Source organism: Sciurus vulgaris (assembly GCF_902686455.1).
Source record: "Sciurus vulgaris genome assembly, chromosome: 8".
In the NCBI taxonomy this organism is placed as follows: domain Eukaryota; kingdom Metazoa; phylum Chordata; class Mammalia; order Rodentia; family Sciuridae; genus Sciurus; species Sciurus vulgaris.
In genome coordinates, this window is record NC_136468.1 from 88341324 (window position 1) to 88362630 (window position 21307).

The 21307-nt window shown below is 52.7% G+C and overlaps 2 protein-coding genes across 7 annotated transcripts; both read right to left on the minus strand.

The window, feature by feature from the left end:
* Nucleotides 1-3806: 3806 nt before the first annotated feature.
* On the minus strand, nucleotides 3807-21130 carry HOXA9 (homeobox A9). 5 transcript variants are annotated; one of them, XM_079152554.1, is made up of 3 exons: nucleotides 21034-21130; nucleotides 6227-6316; nucleotides 3807-5192 (listed from the first exon to the last, which is right to left on the minus strand). In XM_079152554.1, exons 1-3 carry the CDS (start codon nucleotides 21041-21043, stop codon nucleotides 4954-4956), a joined length of 339 nt encoding a protein of 112 aa, XP_079008680.1. In that variant the 5' UTR covers nucleotides 21044-21130; the 3' UTR covers nucleotides 3807-4953. The 5 variants fall into 5 exon arrangements, 2 of the variants coding, with proteins under 2 accessions (XP_079008680.1, XP_079008679.1); XM_079152553.1 differs by lacking the exon at nucleotides 21034-21130 and having other exon boundaries at nucleotides 6227-8558; XR_013765976.1 differs by lacking the exon at nucleotides 21034-21130 and having other exon boundaries at nucleotides 5052-5192; nucleotides 5763-8566.
* HOXA10 (homeobox A10) lies at nucleotides 11951-21167 on the minus strand. Of its 2 annotated transcripts, none has more exons than XM_079152550.1 (2): nucleotides 21034-21167; nucleotides 11951-13527 (listed from the first exon to the last, which is right to left on the minus strand). In XM_079152550.1, the coding sequence occupies exons 1-2, from the start codon at nucleotides 21041-21043 to the stop codon at nucleotides 13253-13255; spliced, it is 285 nt and encodes a 94-aa protein (XP_079008676.1). In that variant the 5' UTR covers nucleotides 21044-21167; the 3' UTR covers nucleotides 11951-13252. The 2 variants fall into 2 exon arrangements, with proteins under 2 accessions (XP_079008676.1, XP_079008675.1); XM_079152549.1 differs by lacking the exon at nucleotides 21034-21167 and adding an exon at nucleotides 14705-19429.
* Nucleotides 21168-21307: the final 140 nt, after the last annotated feature.

A 21307-nucleotide genomic window follows, 5' to 3' on the forward strand; every position in this document is an offset into this window, starting at 1 on the left:
CAGAGCAAGATGCAAAGAAAAAGACCTGGCCCTGCCGCAGTCTGTCTAGACTCAGGCTGCTGGAATGGTTGAAAGATATGGCCTTTAAAATAGAACCTGCGCTAGGTAGGGCGATCCAACAGGCCCGGTGAGGAATGATTTTGCAGAGCGCAGGAAGGAACTCACCGGCCTCAAGGAAGAGCTGTGTGCCAGCGCGACATGCCTATCTCTACCCCAGGTTGGCCCCGGATGAGTCCCAGCTGTCCTGGCAGGAGGCTCTGCCCCTCTGCTTGGGCAAATGAGGATTCAGATGCTGCCTGCAAGGCCTAGGTTCTTCTGGGCCCAAGTCAGTCAACTGGGCCACTCCCGTAAGCACCTCAACCTCCCTTTCGTTTCTGGGCTTCTCTCTGTCCTCCTGCCTCCTGTGGACGAATTTTAAAACGAAAACAACCCGACAAAAGGAAGTTTTCAATAAAACCTATTTGATCATGGGTTCTTGAGCCCTTGGTTACCTACTTATTTGACTGAAAAGACGCAAATACAATGGGCTATGTGTAATAATAATCATGGAAACACTTGTCCTTGCTGGGCCTGGAACAGGCCCTCGAAGCCTGGTTTCTAATCAGCCGAATGATTGTCTTTAGATAATGTTCTACTTTCCTCATGTCAGAGTATTCTACTGTCAGAGTATTTCCTATATCTTGTTAACAATAGTCCTGAATATTTAAATCCAGTTAAATATATAAATACAGCTCTCGGCACCGAATGGCGCCGAAGAGTCAGGAAGCGATTTGCTTCTCTAAATGTTTCCACCCGCACCCCTCGCGCGGCTTGCCCGTTCATTTCCCATCCAGTGAGAGATCCCTGGCCGGGGCATGGGGACAGACCCATCCCCGGCGCGTTCAAATGAGCCCTGACCGATAGAGAATCTTTTCTGGTCAAAGACCGGTTTCGGGAAGCAGCTCTCAGGCTGCGGAGAGGGAGAGCAGCCACCTAGCCGCCCGCCGGCCAAGGGCAAGGAGGCCCTGCCCGAACCGGGCGATTGTCGAGGCCTCTGAGACTCTGGGAGGCTTGCACCTACCTGGATCCTCTGTGATCGGTGGAGAGAAGCGGTGGCAACCGATTTGTGACTTCATTTATTGGTAATTACAGAAATCGCTCTTTCTGTCTGCGGTTTTGAATACACGGCCACGGGTCACTCTCAGGGAAGCTATAAAACCCTTCGTAAATTACAATCGTACGCTGTGAAACAGTATGCATTTCATACAGAAAGATAATGAAGATGTAACCTCTAATACTAACGTGTATATAGACAGAAGAAAAAGCGAGTGAGGCAAACCCCCAGGAGAGATGTCAGCCAAAACCCAGTCCCCAGTTTTACAGCATGTTCAGCCAGGAGATGCAGGTCGTAAACATTTTGTGGGCTTGGCAGAGACTATTACAATCCCAAATAAATGTACCGCGCGCAGCGTGTTCACAGGGCTCCGGGGTGCTTCGAAGGATTCTGTTTGCTTTTGTGTTTTCCCTCCGAAACCATTCTACACTCGTGGCTGATCCTCCCATCCGGGCTGTGGGCGGCCTTTGCAGAGGCTTCGTCTTCGAAGCATGTTCCCCACCTAGGATAGGGATAGACTGGACATGGGTTGGGGTCCCTTCCTTTTGGCCTACTCAGCGGGGGACGCCAGAGTAATCTCTACTCCTAAAGCCAAGGAAATATCGCAGCCAGAGAAAGTAAGGACGGTTTCCACGATGTGCACGCCAATTCTGGAACTTGGCTGATATTATAATTGTTATTTCAAACATCACATTTATTTTAGAACAACTAGATAGTTCCTGGCCTGTTCTGCAGGGTTCCTCTTCCCAGGCAACTCCCGGCTAACCTACGCTAGACATTCACCAAGAATGGCTTCACGCCCAATTGTCACCCGCTTAATTTTATTGTCACGTATTCAAACCGGCCGAGTCCCGGGGTCCTGGCTCTCTCCAGTGCTGGCTCTGTGGGTCCTGAACCGGGCCCTGAACCACCGCGCAGGTTTCGGGGCCTCGGGGACCGCCGGGGAACCCGTGGTCACGGTGTGCGCCCTCTGCACTTCCTCTGCACACCCTCTGTGGGGTGATCAGGTCCAAGCGCGCTGTAAACGTTGGTCCCTGTGTCCATCTGCCGGTGAGCCGGGTTCCCCGCGCGTCTCGCTGCCCCGAGGCCTGTGCTGGGTTAAGGGCGGTGACCCTGGAGTCGTACCGGTGCACCGAGCTGCAGCCCCGCAGTGCTGCGCCCTTGGGATGGGGCCTAGGAGGCGCGAGCGGTGAGGGTCAGGCAAGCCCCCACCGCATGCTTGCTTCTCAGGAAGGCTTCTAGCCTGGCATGAGTAACACCGATAATATATGACTGTTGTCCACTCAGATGTGGGGCTCCCATTCTAGAAAGGCTCGCGTTAAGTCGACATCTTAGGAACTTCCCAGGGTTGCGGCGGCCGGAGATGGCGGCGCGAGCACCTCTTTGGTGGAGCCACACTGCCATCTCCTGGCCTTACCTTGGCACTGCAGCCCCCAAAGCTCGGGCCAGCCTGAACTTCGGCAACCGTGGCTGCGGTCCACAGAACGCCCCACTCCCAAAGGCGGGGCGAAGACCCAGTCCCGAGGCGGGGGGAGGGGTGGCGCGTGGGGCCAGAAATCTGCGCCGCGGAGCGGGTAATGCCCATAAAAGAAAGCTGTTTCCGCAACCGCTTTATCGGCGGCAGACAGAGCAAACAAATGAAAGGGCTTTGGTAGAATATCCTAATTGGGGCTGGACAGTTGTAAACTCATTAAGGACCGAATTCCAGACAGTTCGCAGACCCGGCCTTTATGGCACACCCTTACTCCCATTCTTTGAAGTTCCTTCTGTCTGCAACAACAGAGGGCGTCCCAACTTGGCGGCGGGATGGGGGTGGGGGTGGGGGTGAGGGGACACTCCATCCACTCGCGCCTGGTTCCTCTTTCACGCTTCCGAACACAGTCAACTTTGTAGGAGTCGCGGAGGGTGGGGGCAGGGGCAAGGGAAGAAAAGAGGGGAGCGAGGATGCACCCTCCCGCCACATCTGAAAAGCGCTCGGGCCTCCGAAATTGTGGCCGTTCCCTCCGCAGCCCTTTACACCCCATAAACGGTAACAGCCCTCATTTTCTTTTATGGCGCTTCGGGGCTCCTCGGTTGCCCTGGCCCTGCCTCTGCCAGGACTTGTGCTCAGGAGGGGCTTGTGGGGCAGGATGCAGATTCTCCCGGACCTGGCTGCCAGGGCACAGGGGGAGAGTGCGCCGGCCTTGGATCCCGCGCAAGCCCCCAGCTGCGTGAGCGGGCCCCCACGGTGGCCGGCGGGGCAAGTGTTTCCCTACTCACAGCCTCCTTAGGAGGCGGGCCTTGTGGGTCCTGTGCGCCCCACTCCTCCCACCTTGCTAGGAAAGGCCGAAGGCGGCTCCCTGGATCTGGGTTTGGGAAATTTCTTGGGGCACCGAGATGAATGAGTGGTCTTTCCACCGCTACTGGCCAGAGATACCCAGGCCCCAGCCCAGCTCGTCCGAGGTTCCCTGCGGTCCAGCGAATAGGCACAAGTTCTCGAAGGGAGGCCTGTGTTTTCCAATCTTCCTCCGCTGCTTGCGCCGCCTGGCAGCTGGCTAGGTTAGGAGAGCTTAGGCCCGCCGTGACTGGCCTGCGGCAGGTCTCAGCTTCCATCGCAGGCTAGAGGCAAAATTAGGGCTCTTCCTCTCCACACCCCTAGCCTGGCCCCCATTTAGAGACTCTACCCAAGCTTCCCGGCCGCAGAGAAGGTGCAAAGAGCAGACCCGCAAAAAAATAGAAAAGAATCAATATATTTTATTTGGCAAAAAGTTAAATATCTCAACACAACAATTTGGTCAGTAGGCCTTGAGGTAACTATTGCAAAATATACAGTGTATGTTCAGCCCAATGGAAAACCCAGATTATTCAAGGATACAAATCTACAGTAGCCCAATGGCGGTTTTATGGTGTATAATTTATTATCAATAAAATTAACTCCATTACAATAAGCATTTCCCCCAATTAAAATTAAGCATAAACCATAGGTAGTAACCTTCTGCACATATGTATAGCTCCGAATTTCCTCACTGTTCCTCTGGTGCAAAAACAATATTCAAGCTTGTCTGATTATGAACTTTTTCTTTAATGTATAGATAATATGTACAACGAACAAGATAAGACCATAGAGCATGTAGAGACTAAAATGCCCACATTTCGAAAGTGAAGAAACCATTAATCTATGCATCCTGAAGAACCTCCCCCCCTTTTAAAATTTTTATTTCACTGGGAAATCCTTACAGCTAGTTTACAATCATAGGTTAACAGCCTAGTTATACAGAAGACATATTCCACTACAGAGCTATACTCTATGCAATTGTTTTTCCCCTCATAAACAACCTGAGTTCAAATTGAATTCTAGCTTCCACAATCACAACGGGTGCATCACCCAGCACAGAAGTTTGAGTCACAAAACATAATTACCACAATAAAACACAGTGTTCAAGTATCTAGGCAGAGCGATCCGCCAAACAAAGAGCAAATTAAATTAACTACACAGACTAAAAACTATACAGCCCGCCATCAACAGTTGTGCATTATAAAAAGGTAGTTTTTTCCTTTTGTTTTAAGTCAGGAACAGGTAGATTTTTAAAAAATATATACAAGCTAGCACACACAGCCATCAGCGCTAATGCCCCCCCTTTTTGTCTTATAGAAAATGGAAAGCTTACAATACCTCCTCCATCAAAGCCGCAGGCCTAGAAGCCAGCCTGAGCAGGGTTTGCCAGGGGGGAGATGAGCCTGGGGTTTTAGAGCCGCTTTGTGCAGGGTGGTGGAGGCTGGGGTTGGGGGAGAGCAGGGACAGGGGGACAAGCAGTCTTTTCTCTCTCTCTCTCTTTTTTTTTTTTTTCTAGCTCATCTCTTTCCTAAATGAACTAAATGGATCACTCGTCTTTTGCTCTGTCCTTGTTGATTTTCTTCATTTTCATTCTGCGGTTCTGGAACCAGATCTTGACCTGCCTCTCGGTGAGGTTGAGCAGTCGGGCCACCTCGTATCTGCGGTCCCTGGTGAGGTACATGTTGAAGAGAAACTCTTTCTCCAGTTCCAGCGTCTGGTGTTTGGTATAGGGGCAGCGCTTCTTCCGCGTGGAGCGTGCGTGAAGCCAGTTGGCGGCCGGGTTATCTGCGGGGGAGAGAGACACTGGGTTTAGAAGGAGAAGCACCCTGGCCGGGTGCGAGGGAGCCTCCTGGGTCTCTGGTCGAAATGCAGGACGCTGCAGAATTGGTTAGGGAAGGCAGCCCAGCCTCGGACACAATGGAACCCTGACAGACAGACGCACGGACGGTCACTTACAATTGCCCGCAGTAAAACCTCGTCTCCCCCTCCCCTCCGCAGCCCTCCTTTCTCCTCTATCCTTCTGTCCCTGCCTCATCCCATTCTTTGCACATTGTAAAAGAGTGAAATTTAGAAACAGATCGCCTTTTTTTTTTTGCCACGCAGAGGGAAACGACGCTGTGGATGTGTAGCAAGATTAATTTTGCTTTTCTCCCTCTCATTGATTTTGCCTTTCCTTCCCCAGCTCTCCCTCTACTCTTCCCACTTCTTATTTGACCTTCCTGGAAGGCCGTGAGAGCTAGGCCGACCGGCAGGGCGCCCCAACGCCTTTGATCACGTCTCCAGCTTATTTGAATAATCTGGAAAGGGGACCCTTGCGGCCCCATCTCCCGCAGCCCCATCCTAAGCAGGATTTACGCCGCCACCGGCTGAAGGCAAGAAGTGGATGGAATCGACCGTTTCACCGAGTCCCGGGTCAGGTTGCCCGGCTGCCTCTGCTGCCGCCGCTCGAGAACAATCTAGCTGCACAAAAGACTCTCTCCGCTGCGCTGCTTTCGAAGAACGGCCCAAAGTAGCTCTGTCCTGGGCCTGGGCAGCCTAGGAGAGGGGCGGCGGGTCTTGGCTCGGCCTGTAGCGCCCGCCCCGCCCCCTCTCGCTGCAGCAGCCTCCTCCCCTTTCCCCAGCCCTGCAGGCTTGCTCGTCACAGTTCTGTGGACTTGGGGCCCCATCTGAGGTGTCCCAAACACCAACTTCTGGTTCCCGGCCCCAGCTCAGGAGGCTCCCAGCGAGGACGAAGGCTGGCTCCAGAGAAAGCTGGCGGGCCAGCAGATCCGGGTGGCCGGCGTGGAGGCGGCGGCTGATTTGGAGAAGAAGACACTTACTGGGATCGATGGGGGGCTTGTCTCCGCCGCTCTCATTCTCAGCATTGTTTTCCGAGAAGGCGCCTTCGCTGGATTGTTTTTCTCTATCAACTGGAGGAGAACCACAAGTATAGTCAGTCAGGGACAAAGTGTGAGTGTCAAGCGTGGGACAGTCACCCCTTCTGGCCGACAGCGGTTCAGGTTTAATGCCATAAGGCCGACTGGAGGGCAAGCCCGCGAAGGAGAGCGCACCGGGCGTGGGCTCCAGCCAGGAGCGCATGTACCTGCCGTCCGGCGCCGCCGCTGCCACGGGCGCCTGGGTGTGCACGTAGGGGTGGTGGTGATGGTGGTGGTGATACACTGCAGCGGGCACGGCGTTGGCGCCCGCCGCGTGCACCGGGTTCCACGAGGCGCCGAAAACCGCAGCCTTGGACTGGAAGCTGCACGGGCTGAAGTCGGGGTGCTCGGCCAGTGCCGCCGCCTGCCGTGGGGGCTGGCCCAGGGCCCCTGGCGCGTAGCGGCCAGCACTCAGCTCGTCGGCCGCCTCAGTACCCAACAGGAACGAGTCCACATAGTAGTTGCCCAGGGCCCCGGTGGTGGCCATTGCTGTGTCCCGCGCCTGGCCGGCCGGCCCGACCCGCGGAAATTATGAAACTGCAGATTTCATGTAACAACTTGGTGGCACCAGGGGGGAAGTACAGTCACCTAATAAGTTGCCGGCGCCCGCGCCCCCATTGGCCGCGCGCATCACGTGTCCGCCCGGCAGAACAATAACGCGTAAATCACTCCGCACGCTATTAATGGCTCGGTGTTTTGCAGTCATAATTTTTATAGCAAAAGCCATATGTTTTTATGCAAAGGGATCACGCCGCTCCACGATCGGGTTTGTTTTAATTGTGGCCAACGAAGATTAAAAGATCAAATCTGGCCTTGCCTCTGTACTCTCCCCTGCCCCCCCCAACACACACACACTTCTTAAGCGGACTATTTTATATCACAATTAATCACGCCATCAGGAAGGCGCGGGTCCCGCATGCGACTGCGGCCAGAGGAACCCCTCACATAAAATTAGACAATAATTGAAGCCATAAAAAAGCAGCCAAATCGCATTCTCGCTCTACTGTATTTAAATCTATATTTATGATATTTCATAAGGAGTTATTGTTTCAGAAGCCACACAGGCTGGTTGGGAAGTCGGGAACGACCAACAGATTCGCTTGCCTCGCCGTGGCTTCCAGCTGTAAAAATTTACGAGGACTTGGAAAGGTTAAATTAGACTGTTGTGTTTGGTTGGCGAGCTCCCTGTAAATAATCCCTGCGGTCCTCGGGAGTTTTCCCCTGGCCGGTCGTGAAAAGTCAAATCCAACGCAGTATGGGTCACAAGTAGAGTAGTCACTGGCCCCTGCCAGAGCGCGTCCAGCAGGGACGGTCTGTCTAGCGGGGGACCGTCTGGTCTGCCACCCACACCCCAGCCTGCGGTAAAGGAGAGAGAGCCTAACACCCGGACAGTCCCCCCAAGTTCGTCCTTGTTCCATCCAGGAGCTGGCAGTAAGGGAGCGGCCAACTGCCACAAGGTGAAGCGTTTTCGAGCCTGGTTATACAGGGATAGGCCCCTGACCCAGGACCCTGCGGCACACTCCTTTGCCCAGCGTCCGGCCCCTGTTCATCTGGGATTCGCCATCCCTGAGCAGAGGCGGCTAGCGACCTGGCCCTATGCTCTATTCACTAAGGCCCTAATGCTGGGTCTGAAAGCTGGTTAAAAACCGCCGGACAGCATCAATTGAAGGCGAGTTCGGCTAGCTAAAAGGCAGTCCCGCTTAAGAGATTCCGCCGCTCCAGTGACTGGAAGCCCGCACTGGAGTAAAGGGTCCTGAGCCCAGTATGAATGCCCTTCAGGGTCCCTTTCTTCCCTCCCTTCTGGCCACCATCCGATGCCCTGCCTTGGTTACCCACGGAACCAAGGAATTTTACAGACTTACAAGGCCGAAAGCGAGGCGGCCGCAGCTCAAGTCCAGGACTAGAAATTAAAAAACGGAGCATCGGGCACCGGGCTTTGACTTTAATCCCATTCTTTGACCTGATGAGATTGAGGAGATTGTTTCTCACTCTTGGGGGGTAAAGGCAAATGAAAAGGCCGCAACCTCTTTTGTTAATTGGAAGAAAAGGAAAAAGAAAAACCCACCCCAATCCAAACAGAAAGTAGCGACTCCTAGAAATGGGGTAATTAAATTCACGTGTGAACACTATGCTTGCAAGTGTGTTTCTCATTAGTCCACTTCGCTGGCAGTAAGGCTGGCGACCTCAGGCATTTATTTCTTTTTGCCGTCCTTCTCACCAAAAGTTCGAGTAACCCCTCCCCGCAAAAAAAAAAAAAAAAACACACACACACACATCATGAACATATCCCTATCCTTAGCGGGCGAGACCCTCAAATGCAAGACTCTACGGGAAGGGAGGCTGCAAAGCCACACAGATACCGACAGTGTGCCTCTTCCTCTGCCTGCGCGCCTGGAAGAGGAAGGTGGCCTACACAATGAACTCCGACGTGGCCTGTCCCAGCCGCTTCAACCCCCTCCCCCCCTAATATTTTCCTTTCCCTGTAAATTCCTCCGCGTCATCCCAACCCCCATCGCAGCCCAAGGTGTCCTAAAGGTCCCACAGTCCGCGGGGATTCTGAGGTTTTCCATTTAAAAAAATTAATTCTGGAGGAAAACTTCACTCCTAGTTATAATTGTTTGTAAATGGAAGAGCATGCCTGGTTGCCCTTTCCATTTCTTGTACCCAGAGAAGACACAGATATTAGTATTTTTTTAAATAAATAAAAGGCTTTTGCTTTAAATAGCCTTATCCCCCAATAGGCGAATTACTAAATAATCACAGGCGTTGAGTGTTAAGCAGCTGTTACTAGTGCCTAAAAGGGGGAAATTTTTCACAAAACCAAATACTGGCTCTCTTGAGCCCAGAGGTTTGGAAACAGAATATTCAGACTTTTGCATCTGCTTTTATTAAAAGGATTGCATGTCCATAAAGAAATAATAAATGGGTGTAATTACAAACCGCCCCTTCACAACTGAGAATTTTCCAAATCCTTGAAATAAACCTCTGAAATAAATCCAATACTCTGGTCCAGAAGATAGCAGAGAAGTTGAAGGGAACCGGGTGTGCCGGCCTTTCAGATAACAGGTTGGCTGGCCTAGCAAAGAAAACAATCCCTGGGCCTCAGCTGAGCTGGGAAAGGAAGTACAGCTCTGTGGGCATTGAGTCTGAAGGCTATGAGTGTACTGGACAAAAGGGGATGGATTATTTTCAGTTTTAATACCGAGAATGGCCAAGGCTGATTTTCATCCATAACTATAGTTTAGGACAAGGACTTAAGTTTGTATCCCAATGACTCTAGAATTCGGGATTCCTTTCACCTATTTGAACATACTGGCGCTGGGAAGAGTCCTCTTCTCCAGCACCCAGCTGTACAAAGCGGCCGGATCGAACATAGTCTGACCCTGATGCCTGCCACTGGCAAGCAAACAGTCAAGCTTTGCCCTAGGGAGGCTCCCTCACCGCAGTCAAAGCCTGAGTGAGTGAGTTTGGGACCTGCAGGCCTGGTAGAGCCGGCAAGGAACTTCCAGATGGAGCTCTCTGGTCTGGATCCACCATGCCTGGCTGGGCTTCAGCCCGTGTTCCGGGTAAGGATGGCGAACACCTCCCTGCCCTGGGTGTGGGCACACAAAGACGCCGCGGGTGCCCCCTAATCCGGTCTCCCAGACAGCCAGTTAGCGACCCGCGGAGAAGGAACGCAAGGCCGCCGCCAGCCGGTCGTGATCGTAACCGAGGCCTTGTCTGCACAGAGGCACACCAGGCCAAACCCACGTCCTCGACAGCGGCCCCACGCAAACCCTTTCACTTCAGACTCCGACCTTCACCTAAGCGCGCAGAGAAAAATAAGACTTTTAGGTTTCTCTCAAGCCAGTCCTTTTCTTCTCCAAAAGGATATGAAAATGAGAGTAGGAAGCGAGATTGAGAATGAGAGAAACAGAAGATGAAAGAAAAATAAAGGGGAGGAAAACAAGAAAGAAGGAGCAAAGAAAATAAAAGGATAACAGAGGAAGAAGGAAGAAAGGAGACAGAGGGCTCCTGGGAGCAGAGGGTGCATTTTCAGAGAGAAGTGTTAAGTGACAAGGCCAGGATCCCAGCCCTTGTTCGCTCTTATCCCTCCTATCTCGGCCTGGATCTCCACTGGCAAAGGGATCTTTCCGGAGCTCACATCCCGGATTGGAGTGTGTGTGTTCCAGCCTTGCAAGGGAATGGCGGGGTCCCCGGACTGGTGCGGGCCTGCAGTAGGAGAGGCTCAGGATGGAAGCTAGCGCCCCTGACCTTGAATGGCCCGGGGCCCAGAATTCTTACCACGCCCCCGGCATCCGCGAAGGAGCAACTAACCTGATGGTACCTGCTCTGGGCCAGGTGTTGTTAGGGGAGTGGTGAGACCTGCTGGCTGGCACAGCGCTAAGAAAGAAAAGAGGCTCCTGCACAGGGAAAACCGAGGTTGCCACCGCAGGCCTGGCACTACCGGGGCCTTGATGCCCCGCACGGCCCGGCCTCCGCGCGTACAGGTACCTGGAGACGATTTCAACTGAAGTAATGAAGGCAGTGTCGTGCTGTCGAGAGAAAGGTGGATCCCAACAACAGGAAACTACCTAAATCACCGACCAGTTCTGGTGCTGCCCGCGCGGGGCTGCCTCGCCCGCCGCCGCTGCCGCCGCCACCGCCGCCGCCGCCACCGCCGCCGCCAAGGAGAGGACCCTGAGATCATGCCTGGACCAGCCCCTTGGCAACCTGCGCCCACCGCTGCCACCGAGCCTCGGACTGCCACAAACCCGTCATGGAGGGAGAAACCCCCAGTAAGGTAAGCCCGAGGGAGGGAGAGACAGCGGGAGGCAGCGAGGGAAAGCAAAGCAGAGAGGAAAAAGGAAGGAGGGGAGAAGGCGAGAAGAGAGCCCGGGAAGAGCAGTGTGCGTGCTGGTTTCCCAAATCTTGCAGCTTCGAGAACCGCCACTGAGCGGCGGCAGCCTTGGCGACTCAAAGCGCCAGGGACAGCACAGAGCCGGGTTCTCTGGCGGAGGCCTCCACGCTCGCTCCCCTCGGCCGCTCGCTCTCCCCCTCTCTCCCTCCTAGCCGCCCGCCCGCCGAGACGCGCGCTCCCGCGCCCCCTCCCCCCTAACGTCGCCCCCCCCACCTCCGGCGAGCAGGAAACGCGTGGCCCTGTCGAGGGCCGCCAGGTGGGGGAGGCCGTGCTGGGGGAGGGGGCGGCCAGGCCTGGGTCCATCTAACCGCGGCCCCATCACTAAGATGCGCTGCGGACCGGGCCTGCTCCCCGGATTTAGGCAGAGGGTCATCTGGGATGGGACACCCACAAAATAGCTGGGCTCTGAGAGCCTCTCTGGGGCTCCCTAAAGAAATCCTGTGTAGCTTCCTCTGCCTATGCAGCTCCCCTCTCAACTGAAACCACTGGTCCAAGACAGCCACAATCCAGATATACTAGCAAGTCATAAAACTGAACAAAAGCCGACAAACCTTACGGCACCAGGGCTATAGGGCCCAGACAAATTACGACCGTCTAGGTAATATTTAAATAGATGCCTAAAGTAATTGCAGGGGGCTCAGGCTAGTACTCCTGTTGTAAAAGTGGTGGATGGAATAAAGTGGAAGGTGAAGATAAGAAGTTAAAAAAAAGAGGTAAAATTTAAAAGCTTCATTCCACAGCTTTTATTCTATAAGAACATAAACATCGTCTTTTTTCCACGCACAGCAGCAATACAATATTAATTTATTCTGATTTAAGATTAGAAGTAAATAGAGCTAGAACTAACATTTTAATAATGATAGAATGCATTTGCTTAAAACATGATTGGCAATTTTTCATAATAATAGACATTTATACAGATTTGTATTTATAATTTTTCTTTTTCTGCACCTACAGGTTTGACCCTTTTATGCATGTAACTTCACAGTATAAAGGAAATCCAAACAATGTCTCCCTTCTCTAGTTTATTCTGCTTGCCTCAGCCCTCCTAGGCTTCCATGAATTTCAGAAAGCCACACACAAATTAATGTAAAATAATGTAAAATAATAATAATAATAATAATTAATAATAATAATAAAACCTCCACAAGATAGGGAGAATTGTGGTGTGCTTTTCGAGCGTTACCAGTGGTAACGATTTTAATGACAAAAAAATCCACCAATTCCACATGTATAAACAAAACTACATTATTTATCAACAGCCAGAAGAAAATGGAAATTCAGAGGTAAATGAAACATTTTAGTCAGGCAATGCAAGACCTTACACAATCTGGAAGAGAAGTTTCCTTCTCTTGGTCATTCTTTTTTTTTTTTTTTTTCTTTTAAAGTGGGGATATCTTACAGAGGAAGGAAAAATTAATCATTCTCTTTCTGCTTTTTCAATCAGCCAAAGCCAAGCCCTATTGCCAACCTGCATGTCTATGCCTGTATGCCCTTCTCTTGGCCAAGGAAGAAAGGAGGAAGAAAAGAGAAACTCAGGGGCCTGTATCCCCTGATTAAACACAGCCCAGCACTCCAGGCAGGCGTACCCAGTGGCGGCTCCTTGCACCATTGACCTCAGGCCAGACACCTCAGCGCCGACAATGGGACCTCGGTCTTCTGGCTAGGTTTGTCCGAGGTGGGCAGGAAACCAGCTGGAAGGAGGATAGGGGCTATTTCAAGCATTGAGACCCCTAGACAGCAAACCAAGCCCAGTCAGGACTTGACACTTAGGACAATATCTATCTCGATAGAATTTAGCGCGATATGGCTTTTTCCCCCAGAAAACAAGTAAACCAGCACCAAGCAAACAAAGAAACAAAAAGTCAGAACAAACCAGCCCTGCACAGATGTAACGGCCCTGGAGATGGCGTGTGTGGGAGGGAAGAATGGGGCTCCGGCACAGGTGCGAGTTCTGGGGAAGAGGCTGAAGGCAGAGGGAGGGGACGGGCGCTCTGGAAGCGAACAAAACGGCGTCGCCTGGAGCTTCATCAGGAAAAATTAAAGTTGGCTGTGAGCTCCCGGATCCGATTTTCTCGGTTCATTTTCTTCAGTTTCATCCTGCGGTTCTGAAACCAGATTTTCACTTGTCTGTCCGTGAGGTGGACGCTGCGGCTGATCTCTAGGCGCCGCTCTCGAGTAAGGTACATGTTGAAGAGAAACTCCTTCTCCAGCTCCAGCGTCTGGTGCTTGGTGTACGGGCAGCGCTTCTTCCGGCCGCTCTTTGCAGTGAGCCAGTTGGCTGCGTTTTCGCCTTTGGAATTGCCTGGCGTTTAAGAGAATACAGAGGGGAAGGTTAAGTCGAGGCCACGCGAGCGGCGCGCTGGGGTGAATTCCAGACGTCTTTCCCATAAGAGGGATGCCCCAAGTCACAGAGAGAAGGGTTATGCCCCTGTTTGGCTTGCGGAGAACAAGCAGTTCCTCCAAAAGGCATAGCAAATTGAATGGGCCTCCAATCTATACTCACCCTCCCAATTTACATTTTCTTCCACTTTTCCGCCCAAACACCTGTTTCAGCACAAAGCTGCCAGGGTGCTTGGAGAATGAAAGACCTAGGAGGGCAGGCTGCACATCTTGAACTTAACGCCATTCTTTACATCTTGTCCGTGGCAGACAAGCATTTCCTGCGGCCCCCAGGTTGGGGAAAAGGAGTGCTCACTTTAATGGGGGGCCGGCAGCTCGGATGTTTTACCACAGCCCCCTGCTTGCTGAAGGCCTGATGAAGAGGAGAATGGCATAGTTGGGCCAGTAGGGAAGGAACGAAAAACTGATTTGGGGGCCAAGGGCCCTCCTTGCATCTCTGCAAGGGCCGGGGTATGCAGCTGGGCGATCCCGAGTTTCAGGGGAAACGAAATAGCCCCTCTCTACATTTCTGCTCAGGGCCCCCGCGTCCAGGCCGGATTTGCTTTTTCTTCTCTTGCAACAAGGATTCCCGCCCCTCCAGCAACTTTGAAAAAGGCATGGGGGATCGTAAACTCGAACTTCGCCGGTTAATGGGCTTATTTATTGGCGCTGGCGGCTGCTTATTTTGGATGCCTTACAAACATCCGCACTATCTGCGGGCGAGCCACTTTCCCTCCCTCCCCCTCCCCCCCGCGTGGGCCGCGCCGTGCAGGCTGGGCCGGGACCAGGGGTTGGGGTGCTGCGGGCCACAGGGAAGATCAAGAATAGGAGGGGGGCTGCTCGCTGGTGTCGTCGCCTCTAGTCAGGGTGAGCCGGGGCCAGCGCTGAGAACGTCTTGGTGTGGGGCGCTAAGCCGGACATGAATTTTTACTGCGTCCCCACGCCCAAATATTAAAAAGCGAGTTCATAAGGTCAGCCTGCTTGCAGCTTGGGCCAAGGCTGGCCGGCTGCTGCGCGGACTCCTGGTTCTCTGCTCCTTCCTTTTCTTGGGTCTGCCTGTCTGCCCTCCTGACTGCAGCCCTCTGGCGCGCCCTGCTTACCCAGGGAGTCCTTCTCTGGCGAGGCTTTGCTGCTCTCGGAAGGGGCCGGGGAGAGCTCCTCCGCCGCCGAGGATGACGCGTGCGCCTCCTCGTCGCCCTGCGAGCCCCCACCGCCGCCGCCGCAAACCAGCGTTGGGGGCGGCGGAGAATCTAGGGCTCGCTCCTTCCGGGCGGCATCCGCAGAGCCAGAGGCGAGTGCCGGTGGCGGATCGAAGCCGCGCCCCGGGGGCTGCGCGGGGAATGGGCTGCCGCCGAGCTGCTGCACGCCGCCGTTGCCGCTGCCGCCGCTGCCGAAGCCCTTGGCCGTGCCGTAGGCCTGAGAGAGGCGGAAGTAGCCGGGCACTGGCACTCCGCTGGAGGCTCCCAGGGCGCAGCCGTCGGGTGGCGGTCCCCGCGGGAAGGGGGCCAGATCGGTGGCGGCCGCCGAGCTTTTGGGGCATTTGTCCGCCGAGTCGTAGAGGCAGTAGGAGCTCTCTTCTTTGATGTTCTGGGCGAAAGAGCACGAGGTGGCCTGTGGTGGGGCCTGGGGTGGTTGTGGCGGGGGCGGCTGCTGCTGCTGAGGCGGCTGCTGCTGCTGCGACGGCGGCCCCTCAGGCGGCTCCATACGGCAGGACCGGGGTGCGTCTAGCCACAGGTCTATGGGCGCCGGCGCATAACCGTGCGCTCCGGGGCCCAGGCCCCCACTACCGCCACCACCGCCAGGCGAAGCCGGCTCATTGCGCTTGCCGCCCAGTGCGGGGAAGAGCCCGCAGCTCTGCAGCCCGTAGGGCAGGTCGGTAGCGGGTGGCAGGTAGACCCCGCCGTGGGCGTAGTAACCACTGCCGCCGCCGCCCCCAGCGCCACCGCCACCACCTCCCGCTTCGCCTCTGCCCGAGCTGATGAGCGAGTCCACCAAAAAAGAGTTCGCGGCGGGGCTCTCCGAGCATGACATTGTTGTGGGATAATTTGGCGAAGGGAGCAGATAGCCCTTTCTGGCTGACATTTCTTGTGCAAAACATGCTGAATACGATTAGCAATCCCCCCGCACCGCGGCGGGCGTCCGTAGCCAATCCCGAGCCAGAGTTTCCGCGCGACCACTCCCAGTTTGATTTCGTAGGCGCAGGGCCGCTCTCCGAGGGCGCCCTCAGAGCCCGCGATTGATATAAATATGTAATCTGTATTGATGGGCCAGGAGACTCACGCCTGACACCTTGGCCCGAAGGCCGTGAGTTGTGGGGGTTGCCCTAAAGTGACTGGTGGGGGGCCTTAGGCTCGCCCCGCCCCTATTCTGATGTGAGCCCTAATTGAGGGTCTGTTGGAAGCGTTCTTGGGCCCTGCGCAGTTAACAAGTGGGGTGTTTACGGTGAGCACCCCCGCCCGCCTTGAGTGTTCCCCAATCCTGTTGCAGAAGTGGCCACTAGGTCCAGGAACCCCATGACTACATAAGGAAACCATGTGGGAGTCTCACGTTCTTCCTATTCATCTGTGGACCTGGAGATGGCCCCATCTCTGGAATCTGGCTCCTAAAAGTAGCAAACCTGGTCCTAAAGTGGCCGGGATTCTCGCAGTGTCCGGAGTGAATTGGGAGCTGGCTATTGCTATACTTCTGACATCTCACACTGAAAATTCCCCGAAATGCAATGGCTGATTCCTGGTCCTTTAGCTTCCAACACTCTCCTGCCCCGTGGGTTGATACAGTCAGGATTTACCCCTCTTGAGTGCTCACCTGGCTTGCCTTTTCTACATATCCTGTTGGGGAACCTTGGTGGTCTGGCTTAAGTGAGCATGGGAAGTGACCGGCAGCCTTGATCAGAAGGCTATCCCCACCAGACAGGAGGCCAGAGCCAGGTCCAGGCACCCCTGCCCCCATCACCCTGAGGAGATCCCATACTCAGGTCCTTTAGGGGAATTGAAAGATTTACCCTAGGGTATTTGTTCTACTAGGATGGGGAGATCTGGAAGGGGAAACTTGGAGGAATGTGCCCAACACAAACCTGTACCACTGTTCCCTCTCCTTTTAACCCTGGCATTCCTATGTTCCTGAAAGCTATAACAAAAACTGATATTACTACTACTCTGCTTCTCCCCACTTCTCTTTCCCCATTCCTTCCAAACCTATGACTAGGCAGTTCTTCCTCCTAAGGTGTTCACATTTTAACAAGGCCCAGGGTGAAGAAATCTATTACCTCAGAGTCCAAGTTGGGCTTCAACCCTTTTGTAGGAGAGTTCCAAGCCAGGCCCTTTGCTCAACAGATACTGACTGGATCCTACTCAGGGGTGCTTTCTTAGCCAATTGGCCAGCCTGGGACTCTAGCCCCCAAGAATGGGCCTCCATATCAGGTTCAGGAAATGTGACCTTTTCCTGCTGGATCCAGTGAAGCCTGGGGAGATCTCTGCCTTGCCCCTGACCTGTGGGCTACAGGTCTCTGGAATGACCCAGGCTGGCTGCCCAGTCAGCTTCAATTACTGACTGCAGAGCCCAGGAAGTAGAGTGATCAGACTTCTGCCAGTGGCAGGGAAGGACTCTCACATTCAGGTGGTCTTGTTCTGCTTTCTTCCAGGATGAACTCAACTGAGGAGGAAGGCATCCTGAGAGTGCACGGTAGAGCTAGCTAGGTACAGCCCACACTGGTTTCTAAGGATCCAGCAGCTGCTGTTGTGGCTGCTCTCTGATCAGTGCCCAAGAGGCCTTACCACTGCTATAGTCATACAGTGTTCCAGCCACTTCCACCTCTATCCCTGTGATGACTGGCTCTGCGCAGACTAGGTATCAGAATACAAACTAAGGGGATAGTGGAGAGAGAAAGAAAGAGGGACAGAAGGAGAGAGAAGGACAGAGAGAAAAAAAGAGAGGGAGAGAGGAGAGCCTGAGAGAGCCAGTTTTCTCCAGCCTGACAGAGTTCTCAAGCTGTAGCGGCCACTTAGTGGAATCAGAATCAAGACTCGGGTCTGTGCTGACACATCGTGCGGTAACTCTGCACCCAAGGCAAAGACAAATTCTTATCCTCCTAGGCCTAAGAGGCCAGCAAATCTGAGCACTGAAAAGCTTAGAGCACTGCTGCCTAGAGTCGTTCATGTCGGGCTTCTAGAATCTGCCTGGTCCCTACTCTGCTCAACAGAGGGTGAAACTGGCTGGAATTGTGTTCAGCAGTGCCACCTGGGAATGCCACAAAACTGGGGACTTCCTGAAAAAGACACTTTGCTCCTCAGCACTGCCCATGCCTCTCTGGAAAGGTTATGTGGGAAGTGTAGATGGCAAGAGGGAGGAGGGTTCCTCCAGGAGAAGGAGCTCCAGCAGGCCAGCAGGCCAGGATCAGGGCCTAGAGCCCTGCCTGTCCAGATCCAATGCAGAAAGCAATTTTCCTGGCGCAAATTTAGGAAGGGAAGTTGCTGTTGGAGAATGTTTGAGATGGTAGAAAGCTACAAAAATAAAATGAAAGACATTGATGAAAACCTGTCTTTCTTAACCTTTAAGGATGTCAGGGACCCCTCTGGAAAATAAAAGGTAAGTTCTGACTTACACTGTAAAAATGCCTATCTGTGCTTCCTACAATTCAACCCTCATTTTTAAGAAATTCACAAACCCCTCAAAGTCTTCTCCTGGGGCTCTCCAGAGCATCCAGGACTCTCCTGGGACTCAAGGGACCCTGCCAATTTGGCTGGTAAGACATGCTGATGCCCTGCCTCAGGCAGCCTCAGGCTAGTTTTGGCCAGGGCCCTGTAGGACCGCCAAATGGGTTTCTGTGCTGGATGGGATCCAGGAGCCTGCACGTGCCAACTAAGGTTACAAAAGTTAGCTTAGTGTACTGTGTCTGCTACGAAAGGCCACCCCTGCTAAAGAGTGAAGGAGCTTGAAGACCTGCCACCAGCATCATAGCCCGTAGGGTTGGCACTTGGGTCTTCATAGATCTTTGTGGTGGTTGGTATGCGTTTCTCCCGCGTGACTCCCCCGCCCCCGAAACCGAGTGTTGAGTTTGAACATTCTTGCTTAAAGGGAGAAAAAAAGTGTGTAGGTCTGTATGGGAGACCCTCTATGGCCTAGGACCTCTCTCCCACCCCATTCGGGCATGCTGCGCGGGGAAGGAAGAAGAGTCCGTGCCGCGCTCCCTGCGCAGACTGGCCTGCTGCGGCTGGTTTAAAAATCAACGCAGCAGAAACTCAAGTTAAATGCCACTTAGTGCCTCCTCAGCGATCTGAGTTGGTCTGGAGCCCCCAGGATCACTGACCAAGCCCAAAGCTCTTGGGTCTTTCTAGATTGTAACAACGAGGTGTTAGTCTCCTCAATAAAATATTCCCTTCGTTTATCGATCGCTTTGGTTTCTGGAGGTCTCCCATTCCCGGAGAGAGTAAGAAAAGCGATTCAACTACCGCATGGGTCGGCTTCTGTCCACTCTCTCTCCCTCTTGCCCGTTTGCCTTCGTTACCTTTCACCCTTCTTTCCTGAATTTCTTTCTCTTGTTCAGGATCCTTTGACCTAAAACCCTGGGTGCCTGCTTGCCTCAACCAGGTTTGTGCAGCGGTTCCGCCGCCTCCCTTGCCGCCGCTGTCGCTGCCGCCAGAGTCTAAGCTTTATTCAGGAGTAAATACTGCCCATTTTCTACCTGGTGATAACACTCGGTCCCCTCCATGGAGCCGAGATAAACACCAGGCCCGTAGAACATGCAAGCCCTTTGGCGGAGGATTACTTTGCAGTTCACTAGAAGCAGATTCCTCTTCCTGAGTAGGCCCTTCCAAACAAGGAGAAATAAATTACAAAAAACAAGTTGTGTGTGTTTTTTTTAAACAGGAAAATAATGAGATCCTAGGCTTGAGCTAGCCAGTAAACAATTTATATCTGGCAGACATTCTCAATACTTTCTGGGTTCCGAATTATCCAGCAGGCTGTGAGGTTGGGCTGATGCTCCGTAGAGGAAAAAAATAATAATAATAATGCTTTTTTCTCATATTCAGCATTAACAAAAATTCAGTGCTTTCTCTAATTCACGAATTTATGCAGAACTAAATAATTTCCAAAAGCAATGACGTTCTTTTTCTGTTTTTTTTCTTCTTTTTTTAAAAGAATGTCAACAGTTTCAGGGATATTTAATGTGTCTTCTTTGAACTGATCAGGTGCAATGTATTCTTAAACAAGCTCTAATTTTTTTTTTTTTTCCCAAATACAACGACTGAGCTAGCCCTTCCCCCCATCGTGGGGAGAGTGTTGGGACCTTTTCGCACACTCCTTAAATTGCAATATTCTTAGTTTCGCCCACGATAAATGACCCCTTGCCTTGAAAAGAAAGGTCCCTCTGAGATTGTAGGAATAGCTTCTACTGCAGAGAGCCGCTCACGGTATGGGTGCTCATTTCTTTTCATTGCTGCCGTTTTCTGACATAGTTTGGGAGCCCATTCTCAACAAAGGCTAGTTATTCTGATAATCAAAATTTACATACACGCGGAGAGGCAGCATCTACTTTTTCTGGGACTCTGGGACATATTTTGGGAAAAGAAACTATTTCAAGAAACTTAAAGTATTAAAATAATTTAAATACAGGAAGAAAATGAAAATTTAATTTTTACTCCAAAACGTAAGCATTTTGATAATTTAAAATTCAAATTATGACAGCCCTGAAGGAGTGACCGCTTGTTCAGACTTTATCCTCTGACCCGCTTTAAAAGTGGATAGGTATTTACCAATGCGTTTTTGCATATTTGCGAAATCCAAAAAAGATCTCACTTTCACTCTAAGAAATTGCTGCAAAATCCCAGCCAGGTTTATAACAGCACATTCCAGATAAGCAATACAAAGACTTCTCCAGCAGTCTCTAGAATCAAATGCGACTTCACCGAATTGGCCTTTTTTGGGAACAAAGGTTTTCCCTAGTCTGCTAGGCAGACCTCAGACTTCACCTAGTAGGAAACCAACAACCTCCGGCAGTCTGCCCCAGGGAATAAGCCTGCTCCAGCGGGCTGCGGACGAAGACCGACCACCCTATTGTTTTGAGTGGAAACTTTATGTTTCCCCCAGTCCTCTTACTTCTCCCCTGCCTCACATTTCCCTATCTCAGCAGGGTTGGGACCCTTTAGCCTGGAGGCCTCCCACCCTCGGCTCATTCTACTCTGAATATTTCCACCAAATCAAAAGATCGCCTTGGGTGAAATTCTGGCGCATGGAGCTAAAATCAACAACTTTTCCCACTTAGGCCTCCTTTTGCTTTCCAACCTTAGAGCGATGGGAGAAGGGGGATGGGACGAACGTCTACTGCGTCACCCCACAAACCCAGTTATGTTCCCGGCCCCTGCTTAGACAACGGCCACCTCCTCACTCCCACACATACAACAGTGAAAGTGCTAAACTTGTGTCCTCTTACCTTGACACATTTCTGAAATCACTGCCAAGGGGCTTCTCCACGCGGCGACGCCAGCGAGGCCTAGCGAAGGCACGTTGCTCTAGATTACACCAACTACTTCTTATGCGTAACCCCCCCCTTTTGATACGAAGGGGAGCGGCACAAGTGAAATAATGTACCGTGCTGCTCTTAGAATCAGAAGCAAACAAAGGCCAAGAATCACGCTGGGGTTCCCGGCTCCCCGGCGGCTTTGACATTGATCGGAAGTGCGCCATCTCGTGGCGGCTGCGCGACT